Source organism: Moschus berezovskii, chromosome 19 (assembly GCF_049115385.1).
Source record: "Moschus berezovskii isolate FMDL1 chromosome 19, NW_MosBer_1.0, whole genome shotgun sequence".
Classification (NCBI taxonomy): Eukaryota; Metazoa; Chordata; class Mammalia; order Artiodactyla; family Moschidae; genus Moschus; species Moschus berezovskii.
The window spans coordinates 45,683,550-45,705,749 of NC_142478.1; the positions used below are offsets into that span (position 1 = coordinate 45,683,550).

At 37.8% G+C, this 22,200-nt stretch overlaps 1 protein-coding gene across 2 annotated transcripts in view; it reads left to right on the top strand.

The window, feature by feature from the left end:
• The window catches only part of PDGFC (platelet derived growth factor C), a 252,513-nt gene extending 232,575 nt beyond the window's left edge, over nucleotides 1–19,938 (top strand). The window contains exons 4-6 of one of the 2 annotated variants that reach the window (XM_055405692.2): nucleotides 4,931–5,138; nucleotides 11,945–12,162; nucleotides 19,292–19,938. In XM_055405692.2, the coding sequence (XP_055261667.2) occupies nucleotides 4,931–5,138; nucleotides 11,945–12,162; nucleotides 19,292–19,408 (543 nt within the window). In that variant the 3' untranslated portion in view covers nucleotides 19,409–19,938. Of the gene's footprint in view, nucleotides 1–4,927; nucleotides 5,139–11,944; nucleotides 12,163–19,291 lie in introns of both variants that reach the window. The other variant, XM_055405691.2, reaches the window with a different exon arrangement.
• Nucleotides 19,939–22,200: the final 2,262 nt, after the last annotated feature.

Below are 22,200 nucleotides of genomic sequence, written 5' to 3' on the forward strand. Positions count from 1 at the left end.
TGGGACATGACTTAGCGACTGAACAACAATAAAAGGATTAGGTTTTCTACCAAGGTATTGCTACAATGCTGCAGTTAATTGCAGAAAAGCCCTTTTCTGGCTTATTGAAGTAGGGATATTGATTTAGCTAGTACATTACAGAAACCAGGAAACTCTGCTTGCCATTTCTGACCATTGTCATCCACTGGATAGTCTCAGCACGACCCATAGCCTAGAAGTAGGTGTCTGTTTCTGTAGTGACTAAAGGAAGCCACTAAAGGAAGTGACTCAAGCCACTCTGCTCAATTATAAGTCTTTTATTTTATTTTTAATTGGAAGATAATTACTTTACAATATTGTGATGGCGTCTGCCATACATCAGCATGATTCAGCCATAGGTATACATATGTCCCCTCTCTCTTAAGCCTCCCTTACACCTACCTCCCCACACCACTCCTCTAGGTATTTTTGTACAGAGGAGGTATTGTTACAATTTGCTTGGCACTTAAAATGGGAGAAAGGCTCTGAGCTTGTACTGGAAAGTGGAGTTTTTGGTAATGAAAGATTAAAAACGGTAGAAGATATCTTTCCCTCTAAATTCTTTTTTCTGCTGCTCCCCCTTTTCTCTGAAAAATCCCTTTGGACTACTTAGAAAAGCAGAACCTCAAAAGTGAACAATCTGAATGTTCCTTGAACTAGTGGGTGGGTGACAGTCATGAGAAAGCCCTTAAAAAAGAAAAACACCACTTCCTCTCTTCTGTCCGGGTGATTGAATCTTTGAATCCAAGGGGAAGTAAGTTAATTCTCCCCCCGCCACTTTTTTTTTCTTTAGATGGGGGCTTCCATGTGTGCCTACATGTATGTGTGTGTGGTTATCTTTTTAAGCATTATCTTATTTTAATTTATATCTTTAAAAGTGTGGACACTTAACACCAGTATCTGCATGCAGTAACATTTGTCAAGTGGTTCGGTTCCCTTGGTCACTTAAGGGGATTGATATTCAGATACCTCATTGAACTCAGGATGTGCATATTCTGTTTGTCCAACATTACAGAACTATTTTGTTTTTCTTTCACTGTGTAGCTACTTTAAACTTTATCTCAGCAGTACTGATTGTAGTTTGAACTTTTCATTGTTCTTGAAGGAATTCATTACATTTCCAACAGACTTGGAAGCAAAATAAATCAACTCCAGAGAATAAATAATTCTATATCCTGCCTAAAATATACATCCATAACCTGACACTTTAATGAATAATAATACATTGATACATTTTGTGTCGGCTTTCTATACATTTATTCTCTGTGTGTAGATTGACACAATTGATTTGTCTCATCATAGTCATCAGTAATATACATTTTGGCTGATAGTTTGAAATTTTTCAAAAATATGGCATCAACTTTTTCACATTATAAATTACATCAATATTAACCAAATCGGTTAACCTAGTAGTGAACACTTTTATTAGATAATTGCTTATTTATATATAAATCACAATAGTACTCTGTCAAAGCAATTTTTCATTTCTTAGACAATTAAAAAATTCTGGTAGTAAAGAGGAATATATTACATTTGGTTTTTACTCTTAAAAGGTGGTTATAATAATGGAAAACATCTTAGTACTAATAGTTTAGCCAGAATTTTGACATTCTTGAAAGTAGATCTTTAAAATAAGAATGAAATCAGTGTTGACCGAAACTGCCACATTCATTTCTACTGATCAGCCTTTATAAACCCACTACCACCACCACCGTAGGCAAGAGGGGCTCTGGACCCACGAAGCTACGAGTCCCAACAGAAGCCAATCTGCCCCAGAGAACGAATATCCTTTTTTCTGAGTGACAGAGGAGCTTCTGCTTTTCAACTCCTGTGCCCACAGGATAGTCCAGAGAGGGGGTCTTTTCCAGATTAACACAATTGCTGTATTTAGGGCAGCAATGGCTCTGTTACTGAAGGAGTTTTCATGGATGAGTTGGGTTTCAAGGAAGGCTGTTATAAATGGTCAAGATTTATTGTGCAGATCACAAGACAGAGTTGTGCTCACAGGGGCAGGGCAACAGCATTAGCAAGGGTACAGGTCAAGGTCAGGAATATGACATGTGCAGCAGTCAGTGAGGAGACTAGATTGATTGGGACAAAATGTGCTTGTCTTTGATGAGTGGAGGATTAGATGGGAAAGGTGAGTGAGGGTCAGGTGGTGAGGCTCCTGAGTACAGGGTAAGGAATTTGGATGTTATCCTCCAGATGAGAAATCACTCTAGGCATTTGTCCAGATTCATCCCATGATCGGCGATAGCTTATTTTAGGTAGATTAACCCAGGGTTATGCAGCATAGGATAAAAGGAATAAGGGAAGATTGAAGACAAGGAGACAGATTTACAGGCTCCTAAATATAGTCCATGGTTTTCAGCTTCTGCCCGAGACCTGAGTAATGAAGATGAAAAGGAAGAGCTGATATGATAGTGTTTTTTTTTTAATTACTGCAAATGTTATCATTTTTACCTGATGTCCAGAAAGAATCCATACTAACTATAGAAAGTGCTTAAAATAAACAGTTATAAGGAAGAAAATGAAAATCACCTGTTCTCATTAAAACTGTAGATGAATACTCTTGACATTTTAGGCACTTTTGATTTTTTGTTTTGTTTCAAAGTATGTGGGTTGAAATCATGGTAAAATAATGCTAAGTTTAAAGAGCTTGGTTTACTTATCATTTACTACGTTTTAGACATTTATTTCTTAATAAAAAATTCTAGAGGGCTACATTTTTATTGCAGTATGCTTGATTTACAATGTTATGTCAGTTTCTAGTACATAGTAAAGTGAATTTTATATATGTGTATGTATACATACACATATATGTATATATCGATAGTCTTTTCTGTTATGGTTTATTGCAGGATATTGAGTATAGTTTCCTGTGCTATATAGTTCCGTTCCGTCGCTCAGTCATGTCCAACTCTTTGCGACCCCATGGTCTGTAGCCTACCAGGCTTCTCCGTCCATGGGATTCTCCAGGCAAGAATACTGGAGTGGGTTACCGTTTCTTTCTCCAGGGGATCTTCCCGACCCAGGGATCGAACCTGGCTCTTCCGCATTGGAGGCAGATGCTTTAACATCTGAGCCACCTTATTGTTTATGTAGTTTATATATAATAACATGTATCTATTAATCCTAAACTCCTAATCTATCCTTCTTCCTCTTTGGTAACCGTAAGTTTGTTTTCTATGTCTGTAAGTCTATTTCTGTTTTGTGAATAAGTTCATTTGTATCAATTTTTAGATTTCATGTATGAATGCTATCATATGGCATTTGTCTTTCTTGGTCTGACTTACTTCACTTAGTATAACAACCTCTAGGTCCATCCATGTTGCTGCAGAGAACGGTATTTTGTTCTTTTCACAGCTGAGTAATATTCCACTGTATACGTCACCACATCTTTATCCATTCATCTGTCAATGGACACTTAGATTGCTTCCACACCTTACTAGACAACCTCATTTTTAGTGTCTGTCCCACTATTTCAGATTATGAGTGCAAGGCTATTAACTATTCCACTATCGTAAGCCTAGATTATTACCAACTTTTCGTCATTATGAATTTTACTATAATACACATCAGTCAATGTAAATGCTTTATTTCATACTATTCCTTTTCCTTCCTCTGTAAGTAAATAAATAAATTTTAAAGATTAGGTGGAGCATTTGTTCCCGTATTTATTTTGTCTATTTTGATTTCAGTTCTGGTCTACCACACCTCACCCTTAGTCCACTTTAAAAACTGGGGAAGGAGATATTACTTTTGAACTCTTCCTGAAATTATTGCCTTATTTTGATACTTGTCGTTTAAAATGGTGTATTTTAATCCATTGTTCTATGCCTGAGCATTTTAGGTTGTTTTGATTTTCTCCTTTTCAACACTGATGAATTTATATTCCTGCACACATAATTCCTGTACACAAATAAAAGGCTAGAACCTTGAAAGTGAATTACAGGGACATGGGATGCATCCATCTTCAGCTCCAGTGTCCTGTGCACATCAGTTTCATTAACTGCAGTGGTACCAATTAACACTCACTTCTGCAGGCAGAGCAGAGAAATTTCAGTTCACCCACATCCTTAGCAATCCTTTCTTTTAAATGCTCAGCAGTCTCCTCTAAGTGAAATAGTATATCTTTTGTGTATATGAAATATTTTACTTTTGTTGTGCATTTGTCTAGTAACTAATGTATTATAGCATGATTTCATATGCCTAGTGGCCATTCAAACTTCTTGTCTGGAATTTACCCATTTTCTGTTGAGTTTGTTTTATTTCTCTATACTCTGTCCTGTGGCAGGTATGTGGTTTGCCAAGGTATTCTCCCAGTGTCTGTATTTTAACTCTGCTATTTAAAAATTTTAGGCAAAGTTCTCTTTTATGGTTTGGATATTTCCTATCTTGATTAACAAGTTCTTCTCCAATGTCAAAGGTGTTTCACTTACAATTTATTCGTATTCTTCATGGATCAATTACTTTATATTAAAGTTTCAATTACTCTGACAATCATTAACAAACCCACCAGGTGATTTCCCAGAATGAAGAAGATGAAAAGTGGAAAACAAAGGAAAAATTTGATAAACTCTTTTAAGGCTTCCATTGTTAGGTCCATAACTGGACCACAGAGGCATAATTTGTTTTGTGTAACAGCAGGTACCCACACCCACCATGGGTTGTGTTAACAAAAGTGGATGTCTTCCCCATTGAAAATCTTCCACAGAAACTCCGTCCAAATTCATCTACATGAAGACTTTGCAAAGTATCAATTATCACTGGTCATTGAGGTTGAATAAATTTCACTTCCCTGTGTTTTCAGCCATAGTGTCACTACCTAACCCCGTGCCTGAGTCTAGAAGGAACACGTCATTTTTAAAACAGAGTCTACCTGACATTGGCTTCATTTTGCTTTCAGCAGCTCACAGAAACTGTGAGTCCTTCCTCGCTGCCCGCCTCAGCCTTGCCACTGGACCTCCTGAATAACGCCGTCACTGCCTTTAGTACCTTGGAAGACCTCATTCGGTATCTTGAACCAGACAGATGGCAGTTAGACTTAGAAGATCTCTACAGGCCCACTTCTTTGCAACTGCTGGGCAAGAATTTCGTGTTTGGAAGAAAATCCAGAGGTAAGCTCTCTCTTCAGGTTAGAACCTCATCTAATTTTCCTAGCAGCTCATGTTTCGTATTCTTTTGCCATACCTTCTAATGAGTAGAGTTTAAAATTCTTCCTTGATAAAGTTAAATGCTCCATTTTCTTAATATTTGAGCATATTTACATATTAAATGAGAATGCACATAAAAGGAGGCTCTTCTGACTGGGTATGGGAGATTTAAAGAAATGCTTTTGCTGAAAATGCCTGTTATTACTTTAATTCAAAAATATCATGTTGCTGAAGTCCTCTGTTACATTTCACAGGAATTGTTGCTTATTCAAACAATTATTTGGTGTATATTAAATTGGAGATTCAGCAGAAATTATCATAGCTGCTGAGCCAGGTTTGGGGCTAGAAAAGGGGAAAGCGCTATTAAAATCTTTGTCTAGCATATCCCCTGAATCAGAATTATATCCATTTCCTAAGACTAGAAAGTTTTCTAAATACTATGAAAAATAACCATGGCTCCCCAGAAAGCAGACCTAGTAGTTTCCAAGATAGGAATCACTGTAAGAAAATAATGCTCTAAAGGAACTCAAACCGTGATGATTCTTTCTCTGTATAAATATGTTTGAAATGATCACTTTTGACTATATGAGCTTATCTCCTTCCAAGAGTGAAAGTGTTGATAATTAAACTTAATTCCACATGGTCAAGAAATTGGAAATAATGGTAACGGAATTTGCTCTAAGGTCCGCTAACTTTCCTAGTAACAGTAGCATTGGAAAGCATCCCTGTCAGACACAAAAGAAAATGCAACTGGCTAATTATAACACCCTCAGAAAATCTGTTTCAGTCTGTCAGATACTTTAAAATCTACCTAGGGTCTTTTACACAATGGAAGAACAGTCTGTAGAATGTCCATAGAAAGCAGAATATTTAGTTAATTTGAGCAACTCACAGGGGCAGATTGCATCAGATGTGTGCTTCAGAAAGAAACCCGATTCCCACCCTTTCCTGCTCAGAGCTGCAGCCCTTCTGATCAGGACCTTCCATCTCAGCAGATCCTGTTGAGACTTGCCCAGCATGGTATTCTGCAGGGCCAGCAGCCCCAGTTTCCTCTCAGCAATATTGGAAATCTTGTCCAGAGGCAGCCGAATCTTGTCCAGATCCTGAAAGCTGTTACATATTTATAAGATGTGATCTTGATGAATAACTCACCAACAGCACTTCCCTTCCCTCCTGCTTAGGAATGGGAAGATGGAGATTTGTAAGGCTGGCTGCAACGCCCCTGAATACAGCCTTTGTTAGCAAATTTGGAGTAGATTATCGAGTGGATCTGTAAGAAGCAGAGGGAGTCAGCTGGGTTCTGAGCTCAGATCGAGTTTTTTGACAGCTGTTCTTGGGATGGGAACCTGCAAATCTCCCCTCCAGCCAAGCCCACGTGCCTGTATCTCTCCGCGTGGTGCTCAGTGATGATTTGGCCAGAGGCTAGGGTGTATTTAAAAGACCCAGCACTGAACCAGATCTTTCAAATATTCATTTAACACTTTCCAAATTGAAGCCCTTTGCAGTTTGCCAAATCTATTAACTTTTTAAGCATACGGTAAGTGTGAGAAAAGCAGTGTATATTTTTGGAACTTTACATAAACTAAAATGCAGGTGTGGGATAACATCTATGTAGACAGAACCAACTCCCCTCCCCAGAGTCTCTCTACAAAGGAACGAGGAGTAAAACGTTTAAAAGCTTCTAATTAGATATCGAAAGAGATTTTCCATAGAATAAACATATCACAGTGTTACCACATTCATCTTAGAAAGACCACCCTCAGATTGCAATACAGTCATAGGATTTCCTTGGGCTGAATGTCTTAAAAGAATGAACACTGACAAAGTAAAATGTGATCATGGTCATTCTTTTTTTTTCTTTTCTTTTTAACAAATGTTATCCTTTTTAGTAAAACCTGCAATATTTATGAATCTGAACAAGAAAATAGGTATTAGGAAAACAGTATTCATTGATGACAAGTTTCATATCTTCATTCTTTAGAAAGACAAGCTAATGCATGCATCGTCTTAGTAGTCACAAAAAGAAAATAAAGCATCTGAAGGCTAAGTTTACTTTACAAATATTTTGTAAAGGGAAACTTCATAAGAGTAAAGTTATACAAAAGTGTGTGTTGATGCATGATCTTTCTCTCTTTTTCTTCCTTTTTTTATTTTTTGTTTTGCCTGGGTGTTCTACACAATATTTGATGAATTTGTGACACCAATTATAATCACATGACTTACTTTAGTGAAGCTTAGATGAGTTCGAAGTCCTAGCGGTAGGAAGCATAAATTTCAAATAACACATGCGAAATTTAAAGTCCTTCTTTAGCTCAGAGTATACTGCATTCATGTCTTTCCGTTTCTTTATTTTCCCTTTCTTCCTCCAATTCAGTGTATTCATTCATATCTTCCTACTACAGAAAAGAAAAACTCATTTTTTTAAAGTCAGGCTTAACTAGTACTTAAAAAGGGCTTTTGACTTTTGTGTCAAACATGATAGATGAGTGGAAGCTAAGTTGAAAGTCTGTTTAAATTTTCACATTGTAGCAGGTATCATAACTTGGTTCACTTGGGAAATCCATCTAACCTTTTATTGTGGTTAAGTAAACATTTTAAAGGGAACATATACAGTCTCATTTTCTAGTTGCATGAAATAGTATGTTTAAAACTCTTTGAGGTAGATGAATATCCTTTGAAAGCTAAGAGCTTCATTCACATTCTAAAGAAGTATAAATCTTAAATAAGCATTAAAAACTTTGGCAACTAGCTTTTGTATGTGTGTGTCTGTTTTAGGTTTTCTCGCTTCTTGCCTAGATATTAACTTCTACAGAAAAGATTCAAAGACGCTCCTATACAGCGTTGACAGTTAAAGAGCAGTATGTGCATAGACTGTTAGTTCAGCAAAATGAAATCAGATAAAACAGGTAACATCACTTAACCTAATTATCTCATTAATTTTATTAGAACTAAGTTGGTCTTTAATGGCCCTTAAAAGAATGAATTCATTTCCTCTTTTTTTAAATAAATTTATTTTAATTGGAAGCTAATTACTTTACATTATTGTATTGGTTTTGCCATACATTGACATGAATCTGCCCCGGGTGTACATGTGTTCCCCATCTTGAACCCCCCTCCCACCTCCCTCCCCATCCCATCCCTCTGGTTCATCCCAGTATACCAGCCCCAAGCATCCAGTATCATTAATCGAACCTGGACTGGTGATTCATTTCACATATTTAAAAGTTTTACTTACACAGGATCATTTTTCAGATGAAAGGGAAATCTTTAGATACTCAAATAAAACAGTAATTTTCTGTTGAATTGGAAAAAATAATTTTTAACTGAATGAGGTTGAAATGAACCTATTAAATTAGCATTTCCTTGGTGTTTCCCTGTTCTTGACCGATTTCAGTCAATTGTATAGTTTACATGTGTTTATAATTTACAATTGCATATACAGAATCTTGTATGTGTTTCTTAAAAATGATTACCTTGACTTATTTTGACATTTTAGAAAAACTTGACCACATACACAAGTATCATAGCTAAAGAAAGCAAGCATTTAATTCTTACTTACCTTGTCATTTAAAAAATATTTTCAAGTATTAGTTAATTTTTACAACTTGATTATTATTATCTGAAGTTAACTTTGGACAGAAAATATTATTTATAATGTTGTCAGTATTAATGAAAATATATTTATAATATCTCTTATATTTTAGATAATGTTCCTAAATTTTATTAAAACAAATGCTAAAAGCAAAATGGCTGTCTGAGGAGGCCTTACAAATAGCTGTGAAAAGAAGAGAAGCGAAAAACAAAGGAGAAGAGGAAAGATATACCCATCTGAATGCAGAGTTCCAAAGAATAGCAAGGAGAGATAAGAAAGCCTTTCTCAGTGATCAATGCAAAGAAATAGAGGAAAACAATAGAATAGGAAAGACTAGAGATCTCTTCAAGAAAATTAGATTCATACTGATGTATGCAAAACCAATACAATATTGTAATTAGCTTCCAATTAAAATAAATACCTTTATATTGAAAATAAATAAATAAAATAACGTTAAGAAAAAAATGAAAATTAGAGATACCAAGGGAACACTTCATGCAAATATGCATGCAATAAAGGACAGAAATGGTATGGACCTAACAGAAGCAGAAGATATTAAGAAGAGGTGGCAAGAATACACAGAAGAACTGTACAAAAAAGATCTTCACAACCCACATAATCAAGATGGTGTGATCACTCACCTAGAGCCAGACATCCTGGAATGTGAAGTCAAGTAGGCCTTAGGAAGTATTACTACGAACAAAGCCAGTGGAGATGATGGAATTCCAGTTGAGCTATTACAAATCCTAAAAGATGATGCTATGAAAGTGCTGCACTCAATATGTCAGCAAATTTGGAAAACTCAGCAGTGGCCACGGGACTGTAAAAAGTCAGTTTTCATTCCAAACCCAAAGAAAGGCAATACGAAAGAATGCTCAAACTACCGCACAGTTGCACTCATCTCACACAATAGTAAAACAATGCTCAAAATTCTCCAAGCCAGGCTTCAGCAATATGTGAACCATGAACTTCCAGATGTTCAAGCTGGTTTTAGAAAAGGCAGAGGCACCAGAGATCAAATTGCCAACATCCGCTGGATCATCGAAAAAGCAACAGAGTTGCAGAAAAGCATCTATTTCTGCTTTATTGACTATGCCAAAGCCTTTGACTGTGTGGATCACAATAAACTGAGGAAAATTCTGAAAGAGATGGAAATACCAAACCACCTGACCTGCCTCTTGAGAAACCTATATGCAGGTAAGGAAGCAACAGTTAGAACTGGACACAGAACAGACTGGTTCCAAATAGGAAAAGGAATATGTCAAGGCTGTATATTGTCACCCTGCTTATTTAACTTACATGCAGTGTACGTCATGAGAAATGCTGGGCTGGAAGAAACACAAGCTGGAATCAAGATTGCCAGGAGAAATATCAGTCACCTCATATATGCAGATGACACCACCCTTATGACAGAAAGTGAAGAACTTAAGAACCTCTTGATGAAAATGAAAGAGGAGAGTGAAAAAGTTGGCTTAAAGTTCAACATTCAGAAAACTAAGATCATGGCATCCATCACTTCATGGCAAATAGATGGGGAAACAGTGGAAACGGTGGCTGACTTTATCGTTTGGGGTTCCAAAATCACTGCAGATGGTTATTGCAGCCATGAAATTGAAAGACACTTACTCCTTGGAAGGAAAGTTATGACCAACCTAGACAGCATATTAAAAAGCAGAGACATTACTTTTCCCACAAAGGTCCGTCTAGTCAAGGCTATGGTTTTTCCAGTGGTCATGTATGGATGTGAGAGTTGGACTATAAAGAAAGCTGAGCACCAAAGAATTGATGCTTTTTAACTGTGGTTTTGGAGAAGACTGCAAGGAGATCCAACCAGTCCATCCTAAAGGAGATCAGTTCTGGGTGTTCTTTGGAAGGACTGATGTTGAAGCTGAAGCTCCAATACTTTGGCCACCTGATGTGAAGAGCTGACTCATTTGAAACGACCCTGATGCTGGGAAAGATTGAAGGCAGGAGGAAAAGGGGACGACAGAGGATGAGATGGTTAGATGGCATCACTGACTCAATGAACAAGAGTTTGGGTAAACTCCAGCAGTTGGTGATGGACAGGGAGGCCTGGCGTGCTGCGGTTCACAGGGTCGCAAAGAGTCGGACATGACTAAGTGACTGAACTGAATTGAACTGACGGAAAAAAGCTCTGATGAATTATATATTATTCAAAACTTCAATTTTATTGGTTTTATTTGAATATATCTAGGGGATAAGCCTTAAACCAGAAATTAAGATCATTTTAGAAATGCTTATCCTAGTGATTATCAACTACTTCATATTTTATATATAAGTTCATACTAAACGTGACATTTTATTTTGATATAATTTAACTGAGGCAATGTCATCTTGTAGTTAAAAGCAGTGGTTCTTTGAGAATTTACTGCAACAATTAATAAAAGGATATTTTTGCTCTTCGTAAGTAGGTATTCTAAAGAATAAAGCACAACATTGTTAACCAAGTTACTAAAAGAATAGAGACAATGGTTATAAATTAGACGTTTCCTCCATCCATTAAAAGGAGACTAGAAATCTGAGGAATCTAGATAAACTAAATTTCCAAGTCCATAAACTAATCAACACTCCAGAAGCAATGCTTTCCAACAACTCCCGCTCTTTTAAAAGGTGTCTTCTTTTTCACTCGTGGTCCACTCAGCTGTCTTCAAAAACTCATTTTCTTCATTCCTTTTCCCATTCTATGATTCTTGTAAAGTTCTGCCAGCAAGTTTCTAAACTTCATTCTTCATTCATTGCGTGAGCTTGTCATCCTTCTAAAACTTGGATTTATTTTTTCACCAAAGCATTCGTTTTACGTTCTATTCTTCCCTCCAATGTGTCCCGTGTTTGCTTTTTTTCCAAAAGTTAGAAGAGGTAGCCCCATTTTTCCTGTAAAGTTTCCTATGTTTAGCTCTTAACTGTTTCTGTTGGCTCCATCAACTCTGCACAATGCTACCTCTTCAACTGTCCCTGGGTCACAAGTAAGCTCTGTTTGCCATAAAATAGAAAATCCAGCCCACAAGCTGCATCACCCTAAGACCTGGTTAAGTAGTTAGGGTTATTGTTAAGGTGATGGTTCATGAAATAGTTAGATTTCTGTGTGAGAAAAAAAGAGCTTAGCCAAGTGCATCAGGCTCAGAGCTCACCTCCTCTTGGCTCGCTGTGTGCCCCGCAGTGGTGGACCTGAACCTGCTCAAGGAGGAGGTGCGGCTCTACAGCTGCACGCCCCGCAACTTCTCCGTGTCTGTCCGGGAGGAGCTGAAGCGGACCGACACCATCTTCTGGCCTGGCTGCCTCCTGGTGAAGCGCTGTGGAGGGAACTGCGCCTGCTGCCTGCACACCTGCAGCGAGTGTCAGTGTGTTCCCAGCAAGGTCACCAAGAAATATCACGAGGTACGGACGTCCTTGCCTTTCCTGGTCTTTTGAGTTGGGAAGTTGGGGGTTGTATCCCAGAATATCATAAAGCAGTGCATCGGAGAAGGCTTGTTGTTTTAAAGGAGAGGTCATCTTCAGGGAAACCTAACAAAACCAAACCAAGGTTTACAGAAGAGTTCCTGTTTTTATTTATTACTTTTAAACATTAGAACCTTGAACTCAGAAATCCAGACATGAAGGATTTGGACAGCTTGTCCTCCAAATGGACAATCACGGATGATCAGGGGACTTTTTCCTCTCTCATAGAAAAAACACAATATGTTCTTCTGGATGGGGAAAAATGGATGAAATTTTCACCTTTTCAAAATATCAAGGGAAAATATTTTAAAGACAAACTTGGAGGTAAATTATGGTCTATTTTGTAGAAAAGAGATCTTTGATGTTTATTTTTCCATTTGGGGCAGTGCTACCTCATAAATCCCAAGAGCATATTCATAATTATACTTCCTATTATTTATCATTTATATTGTGTCTTCCTATTAGTCACATGGCCCCAAATAGTATGTTAAACCTTCTATGGATTCTTCGTCCTACTATATCTTTATCCTATGGAATTAAGGAAAATACAATAGGAAATATTAGTAATTTTTGGTTTTCAGAGCCTTGGTAATATTAGAACTTAAACATTTAAAATTCTTATTAAGTATCCCCAGTTATACCCCCGGCCACCCTCTCTAGCAGCACATAGCTTTCACACATCAGGAAGCAATCCCTTTTTGATGACTCAACTTCAGTCTTTACAAAATGTGTTTTACAAACTTTAATTTTTACAAAACCAAACCAAAATCTGCCTCCTAACTTCATTTCAGTTTTATGGCTTCATTTGTTTTTTATTTTTTCTGCTAAATAAAAGAATGGCACAAAATAAATATCTACTTAATAAATGAAATTATTTTTCTTATGTATGAAGACACCAACAGAACCCACATTGGTTGGGTAATCTGAGTATGTCATGTCATAAACTGCACTCGTGTGACAGGGCTGCCCAGTTCTTCCCTGGAATTGTGTTGGCAGTTGACTAAATGGGAAAAAAGCATTGAATTCCAGAATAGAAGGTCCCTGTTTCTACCCTAGGTCTATTATTAACTTGATGTAACTATCATCAGGACACTTAGCCTACATAAGTGCAAACTAGGATCAATTTTTCCTAATGGTTTTATTCTCTAACAATTACTAGATGACAGTTTTTAGAAGATAACATCCAAAACTGGCAGTCTGGAAAATAAGTAGGACTGCTTGTTCTCATATTCCACATGCATCTAGAGACACTTGTGCTGGAAACACCCTCCACTCCTGTTTCAGGAGGAACCCCAGTCCCACTCTACCTAGGGGATGACTTTGTTGCTACTCTGAGAACTGAGAATTTAGTTGAGAAAAAACCCTTCGCATGGCAGTTCTGTTACTGAACCAAACTTGTGTTGCTTGCCCTCCCGAGCAGTAAAGTCAGTCTGTTGACCCAACTTGTAGTGAAGGAAATACAATGTCTATTATGGGTGCCAAACAAGGAGTCCAGGTAGTTATCATTTAAAAGGCTTGAACACTTAAAGGCCTTCAGGAAAAGGCTTTTAAAGACGGAGTAAGGGAAATGGTTTCAGCTCATGAACTTTCTTCTGATTGGTTGTTGGTAAGGTCATCAGACGTCAACATCATCAGCCTTCTGGTTCCAACTGGTCTAGAGTGTATATGCTTGTGCTTGTGGGGAGCATATAGTTAAGTTATTTTACCTGGTGTCTGGAAAACAGCTCAAAGGATACTATCTGTAGCCCTTGAGGAAGAACTCTAAAGGTCCTTGACTTTGTTTAATGACTAAACTAGTATTATTTTGTTTTACTTGACTGTTTTCCTTTCTGCATTTTCTCACTTCTCCTATTAAATTTATTCTTTGAATAGTTTTTCTACAGCCAAAAGACAAAATGAGGACATGGAGTGAGGGAGTGGCCCATAGGGTCCTGTTCTAAAACATGTTAAAGTCAAAGTGCCTCAATAGTAGGCTGATGTTAGAGTTGATTGGTATAATGTAAAAGGATGTGATTAAAGTAGGAGATAAACTGGAATGACTCTTTCCCCACCTAAAATTATTCAATTTTGAACTTTCTAAAGCAGGTACTTACTAAGGAAAGTGTATTTGGGACATGATTTAGCTGACAAGTCTTGGGTTTATGACCCAACTTGTGAAGAACTATAAAAGCCAGAGGAGTCTTGTGAGCTTTTCTAAACAAGCTTATCAGATGCTGAGTCCATGTCAGGCTTTGGGGCTGCTGAATCAGTCCTCAGATCAAGAGGATCCTCCTCCATCCTATACTTGTAAATTTCTTTTCAAATACCATTCGTTTCAGAGTTATCCAGAAAGTTGCCACAGAGTGTGCAATATCTCTTTTAAAGTCTTAGGTAAAATTCTTCTGTTGGGAAAAGCCATGGGCAGAACTTCTGCACTACTGCTCTTCAGAAGGGCATTGATTCATCCTCTCCAGGCTTCAGGTGGGGTTGATTGTGTGCACTCCCTATATGTTCACACTTACAACTGTGGGTGTTTATCTAGTTGTAAGGTCATGGAGTACATTTCCCACAAATACCTCATGTGTATGTGCACAGATATAATTATATGGTTACCAATTCCACATTTCTCACAGATATGGCCAACCTAATCCTGTCTTAATTTTTTCAATGTTTTGTTGGAATTATAATATTTTCTTTGACACAGTTTTTTTAGCAATCAAATTAACCTATGAAAAAAGATTATTTGTTTGGTGTAATTCATAGTTCCTGAGCCCTAAATTTTTCTCAGCCTTATACTTTGTATTTTCTGAGGCTAGTAAATTTAGTATTACTTCTAAAGAAATGAACTTTTTTCAAAAACGTAACATAACATTTCTAAAATCATTGTTATTGAATACCATTAATCAAGATCTAGAGACTTATTTAAAATGAAGGCTTTCATTCTTTTTGATGATCCTTGGTCCAGTTTTCAGTTTAAAGATTATTCTACTTCATGGACAAAGCAGAAGCAAAGACAGAGCTTAGAAGTTTTATTTTTTCTCTCTTTCACCCAGCTCTTTTATGCAGCTTGCCTACATATTAAGCTGAAGTGTATCTATTTGTGTCACTACAAATGTAACTGAATAAGTCCCTCTTTTGACTTCCTTTAGCATTTTCTTTGGGTTTTCACAAACTTAAAAATATCATAAAATGTAACATAATGTTATATTTTAATAAAATATTATCAAATTAGATTTTTATTGCTTTTGTATCTAAAATCAGATATTCTTTATTTGAAACCATTTTAGCCAAAAACAAAAAATGTTTTCTTAATTTCCCTGTCTCCAAAAAACAAATTTTCAGAAAAGCAAGACAGGGTTTTTATGTATGTGTAAACCTACATGTTACAACTTTCTTGAATCGCTTTTTAGTTCCTGTCAATCCCAGCATAACTAGTTCATCCTCCTGCATGTGTGCAACTTTAAAGATATTTCTGTTAGAGAACTGTTATTACTTTGTTTCTCCCAAATTGAGAACTAAGAATAAAGATCCCATTACAATGCAGGGCTCAAGTGCAGGGAATCCAAGGCTGTGTGACTTGGAGCTAATTGCTTAATCCCTGGCCCCTCAATTTCTTCATCTGTGATGTGAGCTGTAAACTTTCACGCCTCATTATGCGGACTCAAGGAGCTGATGCTTACAAATACCTAGAATGAGGTCTGGCACATTTCACGCCCTCCATATATACTGGCGATTGTCTCACTCAGCTTTCTCTGGTGACTCAGATGGTAAAGAATCTGCCTGCAATGCAGGCGAGCCAGGTTTAATCCCTGGGTCAGGAAGATCTCCTGGAGAAGGGAATGGCTACCTACTCCAGTATTCTTGCCTGGAGAACCCATGGACAATGCAGCTTGGTGGGCTACAGTCTGTGGGTTTGCCAAGAGTTGGACGCGACCGAGTGACTAACACTTTGACTCAGCTTTATTTCTGCCCCCTCCACCTTGTCTAGACTTATTCTTTGATTGTGGCAAATAATCAATAAAGGTTTAATGAATTTTTCCCCGAGATAGGATATTTTCTTTCTGGCAAAAACATCCGTAAGATATTCTGACAAACATATCACTCCTTTCCCCTATATTTAGTCACCCCAATGGGCTTTCATCTTGTTTATATCTTCATACATCTAGTTTCATTTTTCATAACACATAGTCTTTTCTTGTGTAGATCTGGTTTTTTGGGGGGAAATAATTATACCACTCAATTGCTTTACTCTAGTAATGTGTCCCATCACCCAAGGCTCTGTGAGACCCGGAATTTGGGACAACAGTACACGTGCATTGTTCCTTCATGGATCTTTCTGGCCTGATCTGTTCTCTCCACAGCCTCTGGTTTTAGCATTCCCTTGCATTATTTCTTCACACGGTCAAAATTGTAGTTTGAGTCTCTTCCTCAACACCTTTGTGAGATATGCTTCTACCTCATTTCTTTCCTATATCATAAACCATGTGCTAAAGACGAGTAACCCTTTTTAACATTATCTGGGACCAGCTAGTCATTTTCCAGGTCTCTCTCTGTCTTCCAAAGTCCAAACTTTCAAAGGGAATTAAGAGGGAAAACACTAATTAAACCTGCACCACATTCAAGATCGGAACACCCTTGGAACATTATGAGATTCTTTTGCTTTCGTAAATATCTACAGGCATGGGTGGATGAAGATGGGGTGGAGGGGGGCAATTATGTGGTGGCTGCATCTTGTGTGAGCTCTGCAGAGGGAGGAAGGATTGTTGGGTTGTAGCCTGGTGTAACGTAGACTCTCAGAACTGTATATGGGGGTCTTACTCATCCACCAGTCATACTCATTCTTTCCCTTGCCAAACTGGGAGAATGTATATAAGTGGACGCAGGAATTAAAGACATTCCCAATATTGCAATGTATCAATCCACCTGACCTGATTCCAGAAGCCATTTGTCAAGAGTGATGATAAGGCATAGTGCCAGCATCTTACGAGTAGTTGGTTTTGACGCCACCTTATGTTGGTCAAAAGTGGGAGATCAATACCAACACATATACTGTATTCATCTCACTGGATTAAGTTTCACATGAAAATAATATTCTGAATAATTTTCACTCAAATTGTAAATGTCATAGAAAATCTACTTTAAAAGTTTGCTATTTTTCATAAGTTTACTGTTTTTCATAGCTATCATAAAACTTTGCAGTTTATCTCTCTAGGAAGAAAGTTACTAAATAAGTAGAGTATATGACTAGTAATATTCTGGATCTTGGTGAAATTATTATCTATCATTGTAATCATTCCCATTTGGCAGAAGTACAGATAGTGACTGTGTCACTCGTTCTCTGTAAGCTTCTGTTCACTCATGTGTAAATAGGGCTAATAATTATAAATTACTGCATAGAATTCTAGTGAGTTAAAGTTTGTGAAAACTATTATATCACCTGGTACCCAGTAAGCATTCAAAAAATGTCAGCTAATTAACCTTTGATATGACCAGATACTCCAAAGGGAGGATGATTCTTTGTTTTTCATTTTTAAATATTTAGGTAAAACAGTCATAAAACCAGTTGTTGTTTAGTTACTAAGTCATAAAACCAATTGTGTTGTTGTTTAGTTACAAAGTCATGTCCAACTCTTTGCAACCCCATGAATTGTAACCTGCCAGGCTCCTCTGTCCATGGGATTATCCAGGCAAGAATACTGGAGACGGTTGCCATTTCCTTCTCCAGGGGATCTTCCCAGACCCTAGTCTCCTGCATTGGCAGGTAGGTTCTTTACCACTGAGCAACCTGGGAAGCTCCTGTAAAACCTGATTTGTGCCATTTGACTATTTCCAGAATGGCCTCTTTCAGAAGTTGCTCTGCAAAGTCATCTGTGTCAGATTCAGGGGGCAAACTACACAACTTCACATTATTCTGTGCTCTCTTCATAAGCCAAAGCCACATAATTTCTAAAACTTTGTATCATTTCTGTTATAAGACCTAAAACATAATATACGTTGAGTAGTTAGTTCTTATCAAATATGTCAGAGAATCATATATAGAATACATAGCTGTATCCTTTCATCACAGTTTGAAAAGGGTGTGTTTAGTATCAGTGTCTGTTTTGCTGTATTTCTGGTTAAAAATCTCAACCATCCAAATTGCAAATAACTTCATTTAATAGAGGCATTCTTGTTATTCTTGCCAACTGTACACGACACAGTAGGACCCAGCTGCAGAAAGTTAACTGTGACGGAGCTGTTGTCAACGAAGTACATCTAATCCATCTCATCAAGTTTACAGAGGACTTGACGTGTAGCCAAGCACGTTAATGAGCAGCGTAATTGAGCAGACTCAGCTGCAGACGGGTCGGGTTTCTTTTCACAGCATCGCAGTACTTGCCTGCCGTGCTCCAAGGATAAATATTTGCTAAGCATATGAATAAATGAATGAAAGAAAACAATAAACAGAAAAAAAAATTGTTCAGTAGTGGTTTCCAAAACACCTAAAGAAGGTGAAATTCCCTCTGATTACAGTTAAATGCATAAGGGAAAGAGGGCATAGTGAATCTTTCAATTTAAGGACTATTCTTTTTTAAAAATTTATTGAAATATAGTTGATTTCCAATGTTGTGTTAATTTCTGCTGTATGGCAAAGTGACTAAGTTATACATGCACATATATATTATGTTTCATATTCTTTTCCATTATGGTTTATAACAAGATATTGATTATAGTTCCCTGTGCAATACAGTAGGACATTGTTGTTTATCCACTCTATATATTCTAGTTTACATCTGCTAATCCCAAAGTCCCAATCCATTCCCTCACCTGTCCCTCTCTCCCTTGGCAACCACAAGTCTATTTATTCTGAGCAGCCTCCTTCCTAATTGTTGGTATTAAAAGGTCTTTCCTTTCATGAAAAGATGATAATCATTTGTGATTTCTTTGAAGAGTGGGGGAATATGTTCATAATGCCTTCAGAAGTAGAAATTAACATGTGTTAAGTCATTGTTGGGCCCTGAGATTCTGTTCTGAAATCATTCCTGTCCTTGAAATCACAAGTTGGAGATGTGGCCTGATTTTAAAGGTGGTTTCCGTTGTTCCCTTTCAGGTCCTTCAGTTGAGACCCAAGACAGGCGTCCGGGGGCTGCATAAGTCACTCACGGATGTGGCCCTCGAGCACCATGAGGAGTGTGACTGCGTGTGCAGGGGGAACCCTGGGGGATAATGCCTCGCGGTGGCTCAGGGCTGCCTCTGCGACGGAACTTGTGCCTTATCTCCATCCACAGTCCCGGCTGTTGGCTCCAGGGCCCTTTCATCTTCAGGATTTACAGCGTGTTCTGAGAGAGGAGACACCAGGCAGAATTAGGGGTTATGCAACGGCTCTTTGGAGATGAGGCCCCACGACAAGAGGAACGTCCTCGCCGGGAAAAGGAATGAACCTTGTAGATTTCTAGTTAGTTGCAAAGTCCCTATGAGCGCCCTCGGCTGCATTGTGTCTCTTGTCTGGATGTGGCCTAGGTTCATGTCAGCACAGGAAACACTGCCTGTGAGCCCCTGGTTCTGTCGCCTTGCTTAACTCTAAGCCCCATGCTCTGGGGCTAAAATCACAGAAATCTCGGATTGTTCTTCTAGTCACGTGTATAAGAGTGTTCTAAGTTCTACCAGCATAGGTTTTAAAAAGGAACTGTGTTGCCATGAATTAAACTTGTCATGCTGATAGGAGAGACTGGATTTTCCATATTTCTTAATCAGATTTCTACCATTTAGAAGAAGAGACCTCCATTCATGGTTTGGAACAGACAAACCTGAGAAGAAGAGTGGCCTTATCTTCACTTTATAAGTTGGTTTATTTGTTTTATTGTGTACATTTTTTATAGTCTCCTTTTGACATTATAACTGTTTGCTTTTCTAATCTTGTTAAATATATCTATTTTTACCAAAGGTATTTAATATTCTTTTTTATGACAACCTAGATCAACTATTTTTAGCTTGGTAAGGTTTTCTAAACAGAATTGTTATAGCCAGAGGGACAAAGATGATATAAAATATTGTTGCTCTGACAAAAATACATGTATTTCCTTCTTGTATGGTGCTAGAGCTTAGATCAATCTGCTTTTTCAAATATTAATTGGGAAATGTATAGAATTTGGTAAGTTGCAAAGACTCTTGGAAAATAAATAATCATGTCTTCGACTCCTCTTACTAGGATGCAAGTAAAAAGCAGAATACCCCCAGAGGCATCCAGGTCCAGGTGTTACTAACCTCTAACCCTTATTTAGGGAAATGTGAGCCCAGCTCAGAAGATCATAAAGCACCTTGAGAATAAGAGACTTGACAACCTCCTGACAAAGCATACTCGGCTGTCCTATAGGAACACATCCTATTTATTGTGATGTTCTGGTTAGATTATCTTTAAACTCTGTTCCATACACTTGTATAAATACATGAATATTTTTATGTACAGAAGTATATCCTTTAATCAATTCACTTATTGTACTCTTTGGCAATTGAAAAGAAAATCAGTCAAATCCTTCGCTTGTACAATGCTGAATTTTGTGCCTAGGTTATGTGGTGACTATTGGAATTTAAAATGTATTGAATCACCAAATAAAAGAATGCAGCTATTTTGGGGAGAAATTGAGTGTGTGTTTGCAAGATTTGTGTCACCATGATTTTTATTTTGCAAAAGGTGATATCATTGCTAGAGACAGGCAGAAAAGTGAGCATTTCTGGTGAGGCTTTCCTGCCTCTGGACTCCTGTGCTTTTGAGCAGTAGTTTTCTTTTTCTCGGTTACCTTGATACTGATTAGTGGTAAATTAAGTTGCAAGTGACTTGGAGTTGTGTGTGATTAATGAAATGCTTGATGACAGATTATATGGTGGTATAAAATGGGGGAGTATAACTTCCTACTCTTGTCTTAGCATTTTCAGTGGCTGATACTAGAAGGGGTGAGCCCAGACCCCTCTAGCATGTGGATACACATACCTAACATGGTACACATCAAGATTTGGGCCTGTGTTTTAGAAGTAGATCTCAAGGCAGGCTGGTGTCTTCAGCACTTGAGCCCTGCCTTTGAACTTGCCTGGAGGCCATCTAGGTCCCAGGCTCTTCCAGGCTACCTTTCAAGCACTTTCCCACCTGACAGTCCTACCCTGTGCCCACCCATGTGAAAGACAAAGTGAAAATACCTGCTCTGTATTATTGACTTGTTATCATAATTTTGTCCCAGCTGCCTGGAGGCTGACTAGGTACAGCTTGGCTGCTGTCCTGGAAAGTCTACCACGTCTCCATCTGGCCATCTGACCACTCGTATTAGACTTATCAACACACCGTGAAATGTGATAGCTGTGACCTGTGGAACTGCATTTAATCCAACATTTCCAGCTTTTTCTTTAAATTGAAGTATAATTGATTTTCAATGTCATGTTATTTTCAGGTATACAGCAAAGAGCCTCAGTTATACATATACATATGTAATCTTTTTCATATTCTTTTTCATTATAGTTATCACAGGGTATTGAATATAATTCCCTGTGTTGTACAGTGGGACCTTGTTGTTTATCCATCCTGTATATAATACTTTGCTACCCCTAATCCGCCTCTCCCTCTTACCCCTCCCCTACTCCTCCACCCCCTTGGCAACCACAAGTCTGTTCTCTATGTCTGAGAGTCTGTTTCTGTTTTGTATGCTAGCACTGTCTAGGAGCACTGTTCCTGTGCTCATCTATTTCAATAATATCCTCCCGTGTGTCTTAAAATGTTAATTATATATTGTACTCTGCTTCAGGAAGCATCTGCTTAGCCACTTACACTAAATGCAATTTCTTTGTAACTTCTAAGCCATTATGGGAATTCTATTTAATATAAATCTATACAAAATTTAGGAGAGGGAAATGGCAACCCACTCCAGCATTCTTGCCTAGAGAATCCCATGGTCAGAGGAGTCTGGTGGGCTGCTGTCCATAGGGTCACACAGAGACAGACACGACTGAAGTGACTTAGCATGCATGCATGCA